Source organism: Heloderma suspectum, chromosome 1 (assembly GCF_057233095.1).
Source record: "Heloderma suspectum isolate Gila_16-S chromosome 1, 16-S_ref, whole genome shotgun sequence".
Lineage (NCBI taxonomy): Eukaryota > Metazoa > Chordata > Lepidosauria > Squamata > Helodermatidae > Heloderma > Heloderma suspectum.
In genome coordinates, this window is record NC_139458.1 from 330,285,477 (window position 1) to 330,303,676 (window position 18,200).

At 40.7% G+C, this 18,200-nt stretch overlaps 1 protein-coding gene across 10 annotated transcripts in view; it reads left to right on the forward strand.

The window, feature by feature from the left end:
• SMPDL3A (sphingomyelin phosphodiesterase acid like 3A) overlaps positions 1–18,200 on the forward strand; it is a 45,308-nt gene that overhangs the window by 12,502 nt on the left and 14,606 nt on the right. For 4 of the 10 annotated variants that reach the window (XM_084827442.1, XM_084827446.1, XM_084827439.1 and 1 more), the window contains 5 exons: positions 2,072–2,216; positions 8,823–8,919; positions 11,154–11,332; positions 12,447–12,627; positions 15,941–16,065. In XM_084827442.1, the coding sequence (XP_084683568.1) occupies positions 2,072–2,216; positions 8,823–8,919; positions 11,154–11,332; positions 12,447–12,627; positions 15,941–16,065 (727 nt within the window). Of the gene's footprint in view, positions 1–2,071; positions 2,217–8,822; positions 8,920–11,102; positions 11,333–12,446; positions 12,628–15,940; positions 16,066–18,200 lie in introns of all 10 variants that reach the window. The other 6 variants (XM_084827441.1, XM_084827437.1, XM_084827444.1 and 3 more) reach the window with 3 other exon arrangements.

Consider the following 18,200-nt stretch of genomic DNA (forward strand, 5'->3'; position numbering starts at 1 on the left):
ACAAGCTAGGCTTCAGCAGTATGTGAACCGAGAACTACTGGAAGTACAAGCTGGGTTTTGAAGAGGCAGAGGAACTAGAGATCAAATCGCCAACATTCACTGGATCATGGAGAAAGCAAGAGAATTCCAGAAAAATGTCTATTTCTGCTTCATTGACTATGCTAAAGCCTTTGATTGTGTGGATCACAACAAACTGTGGCAAATTCTTAAAGAGATGGGAGTACCAGACCACCTTACCTGTCTCCTGAGAAACCTGTACGAGGGTCAAGAAGCAACAGTAAGAACCGGACATAGAACAACCGATTGGTTCAAAATTGGGAAAGGAGTACAACAAGGTGGTATATTGTCGCCCTGCTTATTTAATTTATATGCAGAGTGCATCATGAGAAACGCCGGGTTGGATGAATCACAGGTCGGAATTAAGATTGCCAGGAGAATTATCAACAACCTCAGATACGCAGACAATTCCACCCTAATGGCAGAAAGCGAAGAGGATCTAAAGAGCCTCTTGTTGAGGGTGAAAGTGGAGAGTGCAAAAGCTGGTTTGAAACTCAACATTAAAAAAACTAAGATCATGGCATCTGGCCCCATCACTTCCTGGCATCTAGAAGGGGAAGAAATGGAAGCAGTGACAGATTTTATTTTCTTGGGCTCCAAGATCACTGCAGATGGTGACTGTAGCCATGAAATTAAAAGATGCTTGCTCCTTGGGAGGAAAGCTATGGCAAACCTAGACAGCATAGTAAGAAGCAGAGACATCACCTTGCCGACAAAGGTTCATATAATCAAAGCTATGGTTTTCCCAGTAGTAACGTATGGCTGTGAGAGCTGGACTATAAGGAAGGCTGAGCGCCGAAGAATTGATGCTTTCGAACTGTGGTGCTGGAGAAGGCTCTTACGAGTCCCCTGGACTGCAAGGAGGTCAAATCAGTCCATCCTAAAGGAAATCAACCCTGAGTGCTCATTGGAAGGACAGATACTGAAGCTGAAGCTCAAATATTTTGGCCACCTAATGCGAAGAGAAAACTCCCTGGAAAAGACCCTGATGCTGGGAAAGATTGAAGGCAAAAGGAGAAGGGGACGGCAGAGGATGAGATGGCTAGATAGCATCACCGATGCAATGAATATGGACTTGCGCACACTCCGGGCGAGAGCGGAGGACCTGGCGTGCTATGGTCCATTGGGTCACGAAGAGTCAGACACGACTGAACGACAACATGCAAATGATACATTTGTTAAGTGTGTGCTTATTGTCTGTGAGTTCTGACACGTGGAAGGTGCATGACATTCAACCATTAGGAAGTGTTGTCTAGATGACAACTGTTGAGATGATGACCTGGACATGTGAGATTGCAATCTGCATATAGTCACAGGAGCAGTGAAATTATAAATGAGATGAATAGTATTTCCCATGCCTCCTTTAGAAGTGCCTGTGTGTGCTCATAAGGCTTCTCCTCCCTTGCTGAATGGGTAGGGAATGGAATGGGAGCAGCTGCTTAACTAATCTCTGTGGTTTACAGCATAAGAAGGTGAAGTGGTATGCTAGGCCGGAGGGGAAGCACAGGAAACCCAGATTACATCTTTCTTGTTGGAACCTGGGATGATGCTGTCTGATTAATAGGAACTGCTATATACTACATTGAACTTGTCATTTCCATCTCTGCAGATCCTGTAGGGGCACAAATGGAAGGGTTAGTAACGTTGCTCGCTGTGGGTTAATCGGTAGAGATTGTGGGTGGTAAGGATTGAAGTTGTCTATAGTGAAATTCAAAATGTTTTTCAAAGGGTCTCCTGTTCTTTTTACTTGCATGATTAGTCATAAAACAATCTGTGTAATACGTGAAAACATTTCATGCTTAATTCTACACCCCAACTGCCCCAAACATTTTTGGGCATATTAATTATAAGTTCAATTACTTTTAATGTGAAATACGGGAGAACTTAGAATAGTACAGAAATGTTTGATTTCTAAAACAATTCTAAAACAAGTAAGGGTGCGATCCTATGCATGTTTAGACAGAAAAAAGTCCTACAACTCCCAGCATCCCCCAGCATTTCTTCTTTTTCTTAGAGACAGCCCCCCTCATGTTCCAGTGAATGAACTCTCCACAAAAATGGTCATTGATATTATTGGTAACATGACGTCTACCATAAGAAGTTTCTTTCCAGATCTCCAAGTTTTCCCTGCATTGGGAAACCATGACTACTGGCCTCAGGTAAGACAAATTTCTCAAGAGTGAAGCATTTGGTAGCCTCATCCTATGCTTGTGAATGAACAAGTAAGCCCTACTGATTTCAGTGGAGCTTAATCCCTAGTAAGTGTGCATAACAGCATAGCCTGAACCTTTCTGAGATTTGATGTGATGGCTGTGATTCAGTAATTCTATTGCCTGGTGTTTTTTAAATATACATGTTTCTAAATTATAAGAAATGAAGTGTATCTTTCTTATTTTGTTGTCCTTAAACAAAATGCCAATATTCAAATAGTTTTGACCACTTCATTATGTACCAAACAGTGTAAGCCCAGGATTTGGGGCAGTCCTTGGGCTTCAAGATATCCTCACTTGATTCTCCAGCCTGGAAGAGAAAGATGTGCAAATGGAGCATTCTCACATTGCCCCTTCGCATGAGGCACCCAAGGAAGTAATAGAGAATGGTAGCATAATTGGGGCAGTTGACCCCTTTGCACTCTTTAGTTCCTAGCAAATGCCCAAACATGACGCCCTCTGGAGCTGGTCCTGTGATTAAATCATGCAAGACTATATTGCATGTGGATGTTGTTTTCTTGTACGAAAACTGCATGTGCACTTTAACAGGGGACAGATACAAGAGACACATGCGTGTAGTCTGCCAATCACAGTTTTCTGAAACAACTACTTGTGCACCTGGTGAAAGATGTTTGTGACTTGACAAATGCACGTAAAGTATAGAAACATCATTTTTGAAAGCAATCAAAGAATAGTCAGTGGTGAATATTCTATTTTTACCTTATGCACTTTTCATACACAGAAGTAATGTAATTAAATTGTGTTGTGAGAAGAAGCTCTACATTGCTGGAGGATATGTGTTCAAGCATAACTTAGTTGCATATTAACCTCCTTCAATCAGCTGTGAGCATAATTAAAGGGACACTAACAGTGCAATCCTGTGAATGTCTACTTGGAAGTAAGTCCCATTGAGACTTACTCCCAGGTAATGTGTGTACTTGCAGCTTAATACTCTTATGTTTGTTTATCTCTTAAGTCCTGTTGTCCCAGAATGAACTCAACTGTCCATAGAAACAGGATGTGTTCTCAGTTGTTGTTGTTGTTCAGTCGTTCAGTTGTGTCTGACTCTTCGTGACCCCATGGACCATAGCACGCCAGGCCTTCCTGTCCTGCGCACTCTCCCGGAGTGTGCTCAAGTTCATATTCCTTGCATCGGTGATGCTATCTAGCCATCTCATCCTCTGCCGTCCCCTTCTCCTTTTGCCTTCAGTCTTTCCCAGCATCAGGGTCTTTTCCAGAGAGTTTTCTCTTCGCATTACGTGGCCAAAATATTTGAGCTTCAGCTTCAGTATCTGTCCTTCCAATGAGCACTCAGGGTTGATTTCCTTTAGGATTGACTGATTTGGCCTCCTTGCAGTCCAGGGGACTCGTAAGAGTCTTCTCCAGCACCACAGTTCGAAAGCATCAATTCTTCGGCGCTCAGCCTTCCTTATAGTCCAGCTCTCACAGCCATACATTACTACTAGGAAAACCATAGCTTTGATTAGACAGACCTTTGTTGGCAAGGTGATGTCTCTGCTTCTTACTATGCTGTCTAGGTTTGCAATAGCTTTCCTCCCAGGGAGCAAGCGTCTTTTAATTTCATGGCTACAGTCACCGTCTGTGGTGATCTTGGAGCCCAAGAAAGTAAAATCTGTCACTGCTTCCATTTCTTCCCCTTCTATATGCCAGGACGTGATGGGGCCAGATGCCATGATCTTAGTTTTTTTAATGTTGAGTTTCAAACCAGCTTTTGCACTCTCCTCTTTCACCCTCAACAAGAGGCTCTTTAGATCCTCTTCGCTTTCTGCCATTAGGGTGGTATCATCTGCATATCGGAGGTTGTTGATAATTCTCCAAGCAATCTTAATTCTGAACTCTGATTCATCCAACCCGGCATTTCTCATGATGTACTCTGCATATAAGTTAAATAAGCAGGGCGACAATATACAGCCTTGTCGTACTCCTTTCCCAATTTTGAACCACTCGGTTGTTCCATGTCTGGTTGTTACTGTTGCTTCTTGACCCTCGTACAGGTTTCTCAGGAGACAGGTAAGGTGGTCTGGCACTCCCATCTCTTTAAGAATTTGCCACAGTTTGTTGCGATCCACACAATCAAAGGCTTTAGCGTAGTCAATGAAGCAGAAATAGACGTTTTTCTGGAATTCTCTTGCTTTGTCCATGATGCAGCGAATGTTGGTGATTTGATCTCTAGTTCCTCTGCCTCTTCGAAACCCACCTTGTACTTCCGGTAGTTCTCGGTTCACATACTGCTGAAGCCTAGCTTGTAGGATTTTGAGCATCACCTTGCTGGCATGTGAAATGAGCGCAATTGTGCGGTAGTTTGAACACTCTTTGGCGTTGCCCTTCTTTGGAATTGGAATGTAAACTGACCTTTTCCAGTCTTGCGGCCATTGCTGAGTGTTCCAAATTTGTTGGCATATTGAATGCAGCACTTTAACAGCATCATCTTTTAGGATTTTAAATAGCTCAGCTGGAATACTGTCATCTCTGCTAGCTTTGTTGTTAGTAATGCTTCCTAAGGCCCACTTGACTTCACTCTCGAGGATGTCTGGCTCAAGTTCAGTGACCGTACTAACATGGCTATCAAGGACATTACTATCATGGCTATCAAGGACATTAAGATCTTTCCTGTATAGATCTTCTGTGTATTCTTTCCACCTCTTCTTAATCTCATCTGCTTCTGTGACATCCCTGCCTTCTTTGTCCTTTATCATGCCCGTCTTTGCACAAAACGTTCCCTTGAGATCTCCAATTTTCTTGAAGAGATCTCTAGTCTTTCCCATTCTGTTGTTTTCCTCGATTTCCTTGCATTGTTCATTTAAGAAGGCCTTCTTGTCTCTCCTTGCTATCCTCTGGAACTCTGCATTCAGTTGGATATATCTTCCCCTTTCTCCCTTGCTTTTTGCTTCCCTTCTTTCCTCAGCTACTTGTAAAGCCTCATCAGACAGCCACTTGGCTTTCTTGCATTTCTTTTTCTTTGGGATGAATTTAGTTGCTGCCTCCTGAACAATGTTACGGACCTCCGTCCATAGCTCCTCAGGCACTCTGTCTATCAGGTCTAATCCCTGAAATCTATTCCTCACCTCCACTGTATATTCATAAGGGATATGATTTAGGTCATACCTGAATGGTTTAGTGGTTTTCCCTACGTTCTTCAATTTAAGCCGAAATTTTGCAAGAAGCAGCTCATGATCTGAGCCACAGTCAGCTCCAGGTCTTGTTTTTACTGACTGTATGGAGCTTCTCCATCTTTGGCTGCAAAGGACATAATCAATCTGATTTCGATATTGACCATCTGGTGATGTCCATGTGTAGAGTCGTCTCTTGTGCTGTTGGAAAAGAGTGTTTGCTATGATCAGCGTGTTCTCTTGGCAAAACTCTATTAGCTTTTGTCCTGCTTCATTTTGTACACCAAGGCCATGCCTACCTGTTATCCCGGTGATTTCTTGACTTCCTACTTTAGCATTCCAATCCCCTATGATGAAGAGGACATCTTTTTTTGGTGTTAGTTCTAGAAGGTGTTGGAGGTCTTCATAGAACCCATCAACCTCAGCTTCTTCGGCATCCGTGGTTGGGGCATAGACTTGAATTACTGTGATGTTGAATGGTTTGCCTTGGATTCGTACTGAGATCATTCTATCATTTTTAAGATTGTACCCCAGTACTGCTTTTCCCACCCTTTTGTTGACTATGAGTGCTACTCCATTTCTTCTAAGGGATTCTTGGCCACAATAGTAGATATGATGGTCACCTGAATTAAATTCGCCGATGCCTGTCCATTTTAGTTCGCTGATTCCCAAGATGTCGATGTTCAATCTTGCCATCTCATGTTTGACCACCTCCAGCTTACCTTGATTCATTGATCTTACATTCCAAGTTCCTAAACAATATTGTTCTTTACAGCATCGGACTTTCTTTTCACCACCAGACACATCCACAGCTGAGTGTCCTTTTGGCTTTGGCCCAGCCGCTTCACTCTTTCTGGCACGACTTGGAAATTCCCTCTGCTCTTCCCCAGTAGTATATTGGACACCTTCCAACCTGAGGGGCTCATCTTCCGGCGTCATATCTTTTAGCCTTGTGATACGTTCCATGAGGTTTTCTTGGCCAGAATACTGGAGTGGGTTGCCATTTCCTTCTCCAGTGGACCACATTTTGTCAGAACTCCCCGCCATGACCTGTCCGTCTTGGGTGGCCCTGCACGGCATAGCTTATGGCTTCACTGAGTTACGCAAGCCCCTTCGCCACAACAAGGCAGTGATCCATGAAGGGGTGCTCTCAGTGCAGAAGTACAAAGGAAGAAACACCCAGATAAAGCAAGAAGATCTTACATTAATGGAATACACTGACATGCTCTTGCTAAAGTCTTCTGTTTTATGACTTGGGATGGACTACCTGAGGGACTCGGGGGAGTTGCTTCTGAAAGGCAGTTTTCATTCTTAAGCCTTCTGAGAGAAATGTTTATCTTTTAAGGAATTTTATTCTGTTGTGAGAATGAGTTATCTTTATAGCGTAGGAAACTGTATAAACCTATTATTGTGTAGGATTCTTTTTGAAGCTTAAGATTAGTCTTTTGAGATAAACCTTTGTGTATTATATTTTACTTATCAGGTAAAATCTTATTTGGAAATAAATATTGCAATATTACCTGGAGAAGTAAACACATTTACTTCTCCAGTAAGTATGTTTGGGCATGTTTAGCCTTGAGAAGAGAAGACTGAGGGGAGATATGATAGCACTCTTCAAGTACTTGAAAGGTTGTCACAGAGAAGAAGGCCAGGATCTCTTCTTGATCATCCCAGAGTGCAGGACACGGAATAATGGGCTCAAGTTACAGGAAGCCAGATTCCGGCTGAACATCAGGAAAAACTTCCTGAGTGTCAGAGCAATACGGCAATGGAACCAATTACCTGGGGAGGTGGTGGGCTCTCCCACACTGGAGGCCTTTAAGACGAGGCTGGACAGCCATTTGTCAGGGATGCTCTGACTTGGATTCCTGCATTGAGCAGGGGGTTGGACTCGATGGCCTTGTAGGCCCCTTCCAACCCTACTATTCTATGATTCTATGATTTTAAAAAGAAATCCATAGCTTGTAAGTTGGATTTGGGGCTCCATCCAAGATTTTAAAGTAATACTGGAGTTGGAGTATTCACTGATCATGTCTAGTGGTGTAATCCACTGAAATGCCTCCCTGTGGACCAATTTACCTGACCTTAAAAGGATACAGAATTCAGAACCTGTAAACTTAATTTGGGCAGATAGCCAAACAGATTTGTGATTGTTTTTAATTTTCATGGGGGCTTACACATTGCGCTGACCAGCTTTTATAAACCTGTAGTGTAGTGTGGCACATCATCTGTAAGCCTATTGTCACTGGTGTGAAAGACACTTCTGGTTAATTTGAGCATGCAAATGTTTTGGAGCTGTTTCCTTACAATGTCCTATGCACCTGTGATCATGGAAGAATGCCTAGCATACACATGGAGTAGAATGAGGTAGTAGAATCCTGAGATTGTAGAATCAATAGTGCTACTTTAGAATGCAGGCAGGGGAAATGTAATGGAGGGTATCATTCTATGACCCCAGTGGTGTATATGTTCATACATCAGAAGACTGCTACCCAAAAACATTTTTATTGTAGCACCATCTCTTTCAGTGTTGAGTTTCCATGGACAGGATCTCCTTCATGTTACTGATTCCTGTTAAATGAAGTTTCACAAATAAGGCTATTGCTGAAACAGGTACTATCCTTATATCCCAATGGATAGAGCCAGAATTGAAGTTGTTACTGATGAACAAATTTTGAATCTGTGAATGCATGCATAATTGGAATGGACTGCTCTTTAGTGTCTTTTTGTAAATACATGCATTTTTGTGTACTCTTCTCAGTTATTTACATCTGTTTTGCAATATAATACTTTAAAATATTTTTGTACATATAATTTCTTAGCATTTTGAGGTAGCCCATCTCTCTTTTAATTTAGAAGTTGCAGCACCTGTTTTTCTCTCTAACCTTCTCTGTTCTGCACTTATCATCAGTGTGAAAAGTTGGGATTTGGGCATGCAATGAAGCAGTCACAAGTTCCCATTCCACCATATAGCCAGGCTTAAATTGCATCCCTTCAATCCACATTTTTGCCTTTTCCCCTCCAGAAACACATGAATTGGCCCAAAGTATTCATACATCCTGTCTATTTTCAGTGTTAAAAAGCCATTATTAAAGTAGTAGATTTGATTGATGTGAAATAATGGCTCTTCGGTACAAAAACACTAGCTAAGCATCATACTTAGATCTGTTCAGAATATGTATGTTACATATCACATTGTTGTTGTTGTTGTTGTTCAGTCGTTAAGTCGTGTCCGACTCTTCGTGACCCCATGGACCATAGCACGCCAGGCCTTCCTGTCCTCCGCTGTCTCCCGGAGTGTGCTCAAGTTCATATATATCACATTGCATCCATTAAATGTAGCTGTGTATGGTGCATGGGGCCACTTTAAATCTGAGTGGTTGCATTTGAAGGTACAGACTTAAGGAGGTGTCTGTATTTAAAGGATCAGCTGCCTGTATCTGTCAGTGAAGTTTACAATGCTGTAGCAGATTTCTGGAAACCTTGGCTCACTGATGAAGCTGTCAGCACCTTAAGAAAAGGTAGGATGGACTTTAAAAGAGGATGCATTTAATACATTTCTTAATTATAGATTGCTACACTGCATATGCATGAAATTGGCTTGGTAAAATTCCTAAGCTTGGGTTCTTTTTGTAAGGGAGAAATGTTTCTTACTTCAGAGCACTTGCTGTCATTGAATTGTCTGGAAGGCTGATCATTCTACTGATGGACTAAGCACAACAATTATTTGTGACAGCACCCATGATTTTGAATTTTCTGTGTATCCTTGATGGTAAGCATGGCCATTTCCTAGAAGTGTTGAAAGTTAAGAAAACTATTTCCCCAAAACAGGCTGGTGTTAATACAAGATGTAAACTTCCCTTTTTTAAAGCAATCAGAAATAGTCAGTTGCTTCTTTAGTGTTAAATAAGTATTCAAACAATAATATTCAGAACAGTTAGCAAATCAGTAAGATATGTATGATTAAAATATTATTCAAATTTAGCTCCTAGATAAAATTTAGTGCTTTAGCCTGTTAGTAAAAAGGGCAAGCAAATAAACTCCCTGTCTATGGTAACCTCATCCTATGGCCGCTAGACAGTGGCTAGACAGCCATAGAATTTTTTGTTTTCTGGGAACCAAGCTCAGAGCCAGCACCCTGAGGTCGGTTCCCAGAATACCAACTCCCTGCTCTCTCCTCCATCGCCTCATAGGCAGTGTTGTTTGTCCCTGGTTCTGCACTCGTAAGAGCAGCATGGAGCAGCCGAAAAGGGGGCGTTCCTGGGGGAGGGGATGGCAGAAGCTCCATCCAGCCTCCCCCCCCCCCCGCTCCGAGGCGCCCTGGCTAGATGGCTGAAATTGGCCATCTAGCCACAAATGCAGAGCGGCTGGAGCGCAGAGGAGAAGATCCTGTTCATGCTCCGCCTGCCCTGCATTGGATAGTTGGCTGCCTCTGAGTTCAGAGGTGGCCGACTTTCTCCCAAGGATTGCGCCGTAAGACTTGGAAGGATATGAAAACTTATTTCTCCTTTGGTTGCCCCTTCATTTGCAAAATAAAATGCAGGAAATTAAAACGAAGACTAGTTAATCAAATTTCAGCTCATGTATTCTTGACTACCAAATAGGTGGGAAAAGCAGATTTCCTAAATGTTGAAGTCCTACAAGTTATCCTCCATCACTTCTCCATACCCCACATTCATTCTTCTGATTAAATCTGTAAAACTTTTTGAAGAATGGTGCTGTGCCACAACTGCTTTGTGAAGCAGACCTGTTGTGTATTTGTCTGTCTAATTGGTAGGTTTATGACACCACCACCTCTAACTCTGGCCAGAGAAGAAAGTCCAGAGCTCCAAGACAATTATCTGCTAGGAGAGTGAGCAACCAGCTAGAATCCCTTTGTCACTGTGGGCGAGGCAACTTGGTTTCCTCTTATTTCCTATTAGACACAGACACAGGTAGATAAATCCGAGTGGCCAGGCAAGTGAGAAGAGAAGCCTCTATTGGATTATTAGAAACTTACTCTCAGACCCCTGGTCCAAACTGAAGGAAGTTGTATGTGAAAGGAATATAGTAAGAGATACAAAGCAAAAGCAGAATGAGTACTTGAAAACAAACAAACAGTAAAAGAAAAAGCATGATAACCTATGCTAAATTCTTGGAGGTAAAATACAACACAGGAGTCACTTGGGTAGTTTCAGCACACAGCATCTTTGGATGGGCAGAGGAAGTGATGAGGGAACCTGAGTGACAAAAGAATAAAGAACTATATCCCAATTTTATTAACTTTGGCCAGAATGAGCAGGGTGAACAGCCCAACATGTTTCACCAGTCAGAGTGGCACATAAGCTGAAGACCCTCCTCACATTTTTGGGTCTAGGAGATGGACTAAAGAAAACTCTCTTACTGCCTTTTGGGCTACAAAAGTCTTAATTTAAAAGGAGATTGCTTTGGCTATCTCTGGCAGACTTCATATATCAAAAAGCTTCCTGTTGTGTGGATCTGGAAGCCCTGGGAAAGACGTGTGGTATTCCATATGGGCTATGGTTGCCAGCATCCTGGTCAAAGAGAAATAGACACTGAAAGGAAGCTCAGTATCACAGTACTACCCAACATGGATATGCATATCAGGTTTTACCCACAGAAAGGATAACTTTTTAGAATTGTCAGTCCATGCAACTTACTCTGAATCTGGAGAAGTCTAATTGATTTTCATTGACTTCTCCAGGACAGAGAGATATGAAAGTTGAAGACATGCATCGTGTCTCTTTCTTCATAGGTGGCTTTTATACACAAACATTTCAGTCCAACATGACTACTCAGCCTCTTAGGATAATCAGTTTAAATACAGTCTTATACTACTCTCCCAACACTGTGACTCAGAATATGACCGATCCAGCAAACCAGCTTGAATGGCTGGAAAACGTACTGGAGGCAGCACATCAGAACAAGGAAAAGGTAGGTTTTATTTTGTTGTAATTAATAATTTGAAAAACATAACTATTTGTGTAAAGAAAGGTAGCAATAGGGGGCTTCCATTGGTGAACCTTTGAACAAGATGGCTATGTTCTCTGAGTATACACTAATGTGAATGGGAAACATGCCAGATCTGTATTGGGTGGTCCAGGAGAACAAACATGGGCCTTGTGTGTACCGTCTCAGCCCCTCTCACATTCTTTCCCTGCTCCCCTTGTCACAGATACATCTAATCCACCAAAATCAGGTTTTATCTTCCAGGGCAATCTGTTGTTCAAATAAATGCAAAGTCTTTCCTTGGGGGCGGGGGGTGTTTGAGCCCATATCTAGCAGACTAAGGCGTAGTTTGCACATTACAACCCTGAGTATGAGTTGTCATTGAATCATGGGTTGTTGTTACATGTTAACCCTGCACTATGGTTTAAATATGGGGTTGTTAACCATGAGCAACTCAGGAAGAGAACCCATGGTTTCTTGTTGGGTTGTGAATTCTGGGTTGTTCGTGGTTAACAACCCGTAGTTAAACTATAGTGCAGGGTTCGCACATAATGACAACCCACGATTCAACAACAGCCCATACTCTGGGTTGCTGTTATGTGTAAATTAGGTTACAGTATTGAAGGCATGAGCATCAGCTAACTCTCTTATAGTTGTCTGTATGCCAGCACTGTGGTCAGTAACCCAAGGCTTGTGTCTTGGGTCCTAAAACATCAGCTGTGGCCAAAAATGAACGGGCTAGTAAATATAAATCTTATTCTCAAATACTGTGGGAAATATGTGCTCTGAATACATAGCCATGAGAGTATTCATGATAATAGGAAATTAGTTTAAAAATGTGCTTGTCAGTGGTATTGGAGAGCATTGGTATATTTGCCTCTAATCTATTTTCTTCAAGCAAATAAGCTTTAGACCTATATCATGAACTTTATTTTCATCTGAATAGAAAACAAGTAGTAAGTGTTTACCATTCAGAAGGCAACCAATGACAAAGTAAGATTATAAACAATTGCTTCTAAGTGAACATCATAGAATGTACCTAACATATTTGATGGAATATAAAAATGACTTTTGTGATTCTTATATTCTGATCCCCTAGGTGTATGTGATAGGACATGTTCCAGTAGGCTATCTGCCTTACGCTCGAAATATTACTGCCATAAGGGTACACTACAACGAGAGGTTGATAGACATTTTTCGGAGGCACAGCAGTGTAATTGCTGGACAGTTTTTTGGACATACTCACAGAGACAGCATCATGATTCTTCTGGATAAAAAAGGTAATGATATTTGTGGAGGACTAGTTTCTTGGCTGGTTTCACAGCTTAAACAGCAGGGAAAAAAATGGGGGCTTGGGGATAGTGAGATTATGATCCAGTTATTTGCAACAGGCATCCATATTGTTGCTTAAAAATCACATTGTTCATATCAGGGTTCAGAATGGTATAAATAATCCAGGATAAACCCCACTCTTCATTTGATTTTACAGTAGTCATTTAGTGACTACCATCCCTCTGTACTTTAGGCCATATTCTCAAAATTACCCAATGATGTAAGCTAATCTTAACTCTTTTCATACATATGAAGTGGATAAAGTTGGGTGGGATGTAGTGGGGAAAAGGTTAAAATTTTCCATCTCCTTATTGGTGGTTTATGGTGTGTCCTTACAGTTTCTTAATCTAAACGGATTAAATTAGAATAGTCACCCATAACAACCAAAGCAGAAACTTATTATAATTCCACTTTGAATGCTTTTGTGAAGGATTACTAACCTTTTAATACTAATTAACCATTTTGTGATTAACCACTTTGTATGAACAAATATATGGTAAAGCAAAATGGTAACTAATCACATTAAGTGAATGTTTCCCAGCTATTTTAAAATTCACACTGATATAGTATGTTAGGGCTTCTTCTACTTACCATTCTATTAAGAACTCTGTACTGGTTCATATTTTGCAAGTGAGCTGGCTTGTGCTTTATTTTTCTATACAGCCCAGAAGAGCTTTTTATGAGGCTTGCGCTTCATCACTGAAAGACCCACACACAATAGTAGCTCTCATGCAAAAAACCCAAATCTTTCCTTCCTATATTTTTAGTGACAATGGCAGATTACACTGGCCAATTTCTATTGTATAATGTGTCAAAGGGAATGTTCTCAAGCTAGCTAGACACACTCAGTTTTCCTGTGTGCTTCCTGCATCATTACTGTGCCTCTGTACTGGGGTCCCTGCTGATTCCATGTTAATTAAGACAGGGACAGAGAGTGGGGGTAGAAGGGGGAAAGAAAAGTCTTTGTGTCTACATCTTTCACAATGTTGGGAATAAGAGAGCATCCAGCTTTCAAGATTATACATTGTCCTTTACAGTTGTTTAACCTGAAAAGAGAAGCTTGAAGCAGTAATAACGAAAACCTATAATCTAGATATGTGCTTCCCTGCAAAATAAATGAAATAATATTGAAGTACTTTTGAAATCTTTAGAAAGACCTGGATTACATGACCATCACGATGAGTTTGAGACAATTAACATCCAGATTCTAAACATTGGTATAGTGTAATGTTGAGGCAAGACTAATATAGCATTACATATTATTGCAAGGTTTGGGTGATTTAGCTGATAGTACATCCCATAATGGGAAAAATAATAATACTTAACACTGTATATAGTGTTGGGAGTATTTAAAGAACTTGAAATGCATTAACCCACAGTACAGTCCTATACATATCTACTCAGAAGTAAGTCTTATTGAATTTAATTGGACTTGCTTCCAGTTAAACGTGTATAGGATTGCAGGCTCAGAGTACTTGTATTGGCACAGCAAGAGCTTGTAATGTGATGGTCTTTGTTTTTAGTAATGCAATTAGAGTGGTTATTTAATGCATAGTTCAGCAGTCATTTCTTTCTGAATAAGTTGCAACCCTCTATGCGGGTGGTTTATCTGAGGTGTCTGAAAGAACAAGAGAGTTTGTTTTGAAGTAATCCATGATTTAATAAACAAAAATCAACCATTCATTGCTAGAAAAAAGGTGATCCTTTAATATTTTCTTCATCAAACTTTGGAATAAACTCTATTTGAGCAAATTGGGCTGCAAGTTTTAATTGGTTTAGAAATTAATCTACTCACATTGAAGTTGATTAATTGCCAAGCTTTAATGTTAACTGATGACAGTGCAAGTTAAGTGTGCCCTTATCTGTTTTTAAATATATTTAAAGTTTCAATATATTGCTGTATTAAAATATAGCCTTTCCTTCTAACAGTGAGAGGCAGCTTTGTTTTATTAATAAATTGTAACTTACCTTACACATTCATTATCTCAATAAGATACTATATTAAGGCTCTGGATATATAAATTTATTTACATTTAAACAATTGTTTGAAAAGCAATTGTTTGTGAGTTATACTATTGGAAGAAAAAGCATAGTAGTTTGCCCAGAAAAGCGGGTTATGTACTAACTTCAGATATACCAGCAATAAGTTCTCCCCCATCCTTTCATAAAGTTTGGTACAGGCAGAAGGTAACCCACTCTCTTTTTGCTTGTTGATTAATTGGTGATCAGTTAAAGCTTTAGTTTAGTTGATGCGTAATACAGGTAAACTGTGTGCAGCTAAATCCTGTCCTTACTTGGAAGTAAGCCTGTCTGATTTCTCTGGTAAAGTAAGCGCACACAGGATTGCAGCCAAAAGCTTGGGAGCCTAATAAATAAGCCTGGAAACTCCCATATGATGAGTAGAAATGGGATTAACCTAACTGGTGATGTGAATTCTGAAGCAATTTGTTGATTTTTTTTTTAATCTGAGCATTTTGATTCTTTATAGGCAAAGTCAATGTGAATTATATATATTTTAAACTTAGGTATTCCAACTGAATTGTTTTATGGTTCACAACCATGCATATTCCTATTCATGTTTACTCAGGCTATAATCCTAAACATACTCAATAACCCCATTGAACACAGTGGGACTTACTTCTGAGTAGATACTGCACATTTCTTTGAAGAAGTGTAAAAAACCAAGTAAAATAACTTCTTTCTACAGAGTTTCTGTTAAAAAGTGTTTCCGTAGAGGCTATGCGTGCCTTTCAGAGGATTACCCAGTGGCAAATTAAGACTTGGATCAAACAAAGATGTTTATGTGTACTCAAGGAGCTTGCAGTAACTCAGTGGATTTTTAAAGGCTTGGATCAAAAAAGGGTGTTTACATGCACACAAGGAGCTTGCAGTAACCCAGTGGGTTTTTTAAACTTGTTTACTTTGAGCAGCAGACCATCTGTTGCAAACTGAGAGGAGTCTGACATTGTTGTGGGTGTAGATCAGAACTGTGTTCAGTGTTTTTTAGATGCTGGCCCAAATCTTTGAAATACCAAAATTGTTTTTTCTTGGCATAACATTACTAGATGCCAAGCATTAGTGGCTGCAATATGGGGTTTCCAAGTGTGGTTCTTGCACAAAGATTTTTTTAATAACGTGCCAGTGAAAGGGCAGGTTCCTAATGTAATAAACACAGGTGTAGGTTTAAGCACCATCACTTGCATAAGCTCTTCTCTTTATTCATGCCCTTCTCCCTTCCCTGCCCTTTTTTTAATTGTTCAGGAAAACCAATAAATTCCTTGTTTGTGGCACCTGCTGTGACACCGGTGAAGAGTTTATTGCAGGCAGACTCAAACAATCCTGGAGTGAGGCTATATCAATATGATCCTCTTTCATATAGTCTCCTGGTAAGTAAGAATTAAAAGTATTGGTTGTGTGTTGATTTTAGTAGCTAAGACTACCTTCCATGTGAGTGGTAGAAAACTGCTTTTTTTTTTTATTTACAAAAAGCAGAATGTATAACATGCAGTGTTTCCTGCTTCCAAGTAGTCATTTCCCAGGTTCCTGTAATAGTTTGTAACTTACACGAAGCAAACTGAACCCAATAGCTGAATATGAATAAAGTAGTAGAAAAAAGCTTTATACATTCTGAATCTTTACTGCTTTCCGATTTTCGTAGCATTTTTAGTCCTTTAGTATTCTTCCCCTCTCTGCTCACACATACCCATGCAAATCACATGTGCGCACACCTGCCACCTTGATTGCAGGTATTATAAGTAAACACAGAAAAGAAATGTTCTAAATTTGGACCCACTTTGCTCTTGTTCACTCCTAGTCTTCATTAGACAGTGCTGTCTTATGCTGCCTGCTACATTAACTCTTTTTCTCCCCCCCCCCCCCCCCGGCCAACTCCTATTCTTGCTAATCCTTCGAACCCTTTCCCCCTTTATTTATTTATTTATTTATTTATTTATTAAATTTATTAATCGCCCATCTGGCTGGTCACCCAGCCACTCTGGGCGATGTACAACATACAATAAAAACAGTTTAAAACAATAAAATTCTACAATAAAAACATTTTCTAAAATACCCTAACCCACCCCAAATGCCTGCCTGAACAACAACGTTTTTAATGCATGACGGAAGCTCAGTTTCTCAAGCTGTGTTTCTCACAAGAGAGGTGAGGCAAAGCAAAACAATTAATACTAGGCAATTCTGGGAGGAGTAGGGTTGGGGAGGACATGCCTTCTGTACCTGTTTGATCCCTTTTAGAAGTATGTTTATTATTCAAGAATGTATATATCACAGTTCTGCCAGAAACTGCACCCGAAGTGTTTCTTACAACAGTTTAAAAAAAAAGAAAACAAATCAACGCTATCATTACGAAAACAATAATTAAAATCTGAGAAACAGAATTGGATAAAGGAATCCACAAACCAGAATGAAAACAGGCTGTAATTAGAATGTAAAATCAGCCTGCAGAACATGTGTGTTGACAGGCTTTTTCAGACTTGATAAAAGGCAGACAATAAAATAGGGACATAGTATGGGTGCCACCAGAGAGAGAGATCCTGGTTTCAGGCCTTCACAGTCCTTCTAGAAAGGAGCGGGGCACAGAGCAGGTTTTCCCTTGGCAGATCTGAGAGCAATGGGAAGACGTGGATGGGAGGAGCCCCTCCCTAAGGAGCGCAAACCCAGCGTAGACGACTCAGAGCTTTAAAAGCCAGTACCAGCACTTTGTGAACTGGGCCTCAAAGCAAACATGAAGGCAGTGCAGTTGAGCTAGAGACAGAACAGTATGTGATTTTTTCCCCTTTTTCTAGAGTTAAGCATTTTTTACTGGCCGTTGCTTCTGAACCATCTTCAAAGGCAGCCCCATGGAGAGTGTATTGCAGTAGTCCAAATGGGATGTTACTAAACCATGGATGACTGAGCCCCCAGAATTTCTGTCTGAGAGAAATGGCTGAGGCCAGCTCCTCAGACTAAGCAGGTAAAATGGCACTCTGAACCAGCAACACCACATGAGAATCCAGTACTACAGAAGTGTCCAGGACCACCCCAAGGCTGTAAAAACCCTTGTTCTACATGGGGAGTGTCACTCTACCTAGGACGGGCAAAGTAATATTCTCTTCCAGTTCTGGGCTGTCCCACCATCCTCCGTTTTTCTCTGGAATAAGCTTAAGTTTGTTAGCCTTCATCCAGTACATGAATGCATTTGAGCAGCTGTTCAGGGAATCCATTGTTCTCCTAGATTTGCTGGAAAAGGAAAAATACAGCTGGCTGCTGAGTGATACCAGGCTGCTGAATAGCTCTCCCAGCAGTTTCATATAGATGTTAAAAGTACTGGGGCCAAGTTGAAACCTTTTGGTATCTCATAGATCAGGTCCCAATGGGTAGAGCAGCAATCACCCAGTGTCACACACCTATAAGGTAAGAGTAGAATTCCTGCAAAGCTGTCTAAGTGGCACAGCTGTTTCAAGTAGCTGTTGAAAGTTATTTGATTATCAATAGTATCAGATACTACCGAGAGGTTTAAAAGAAT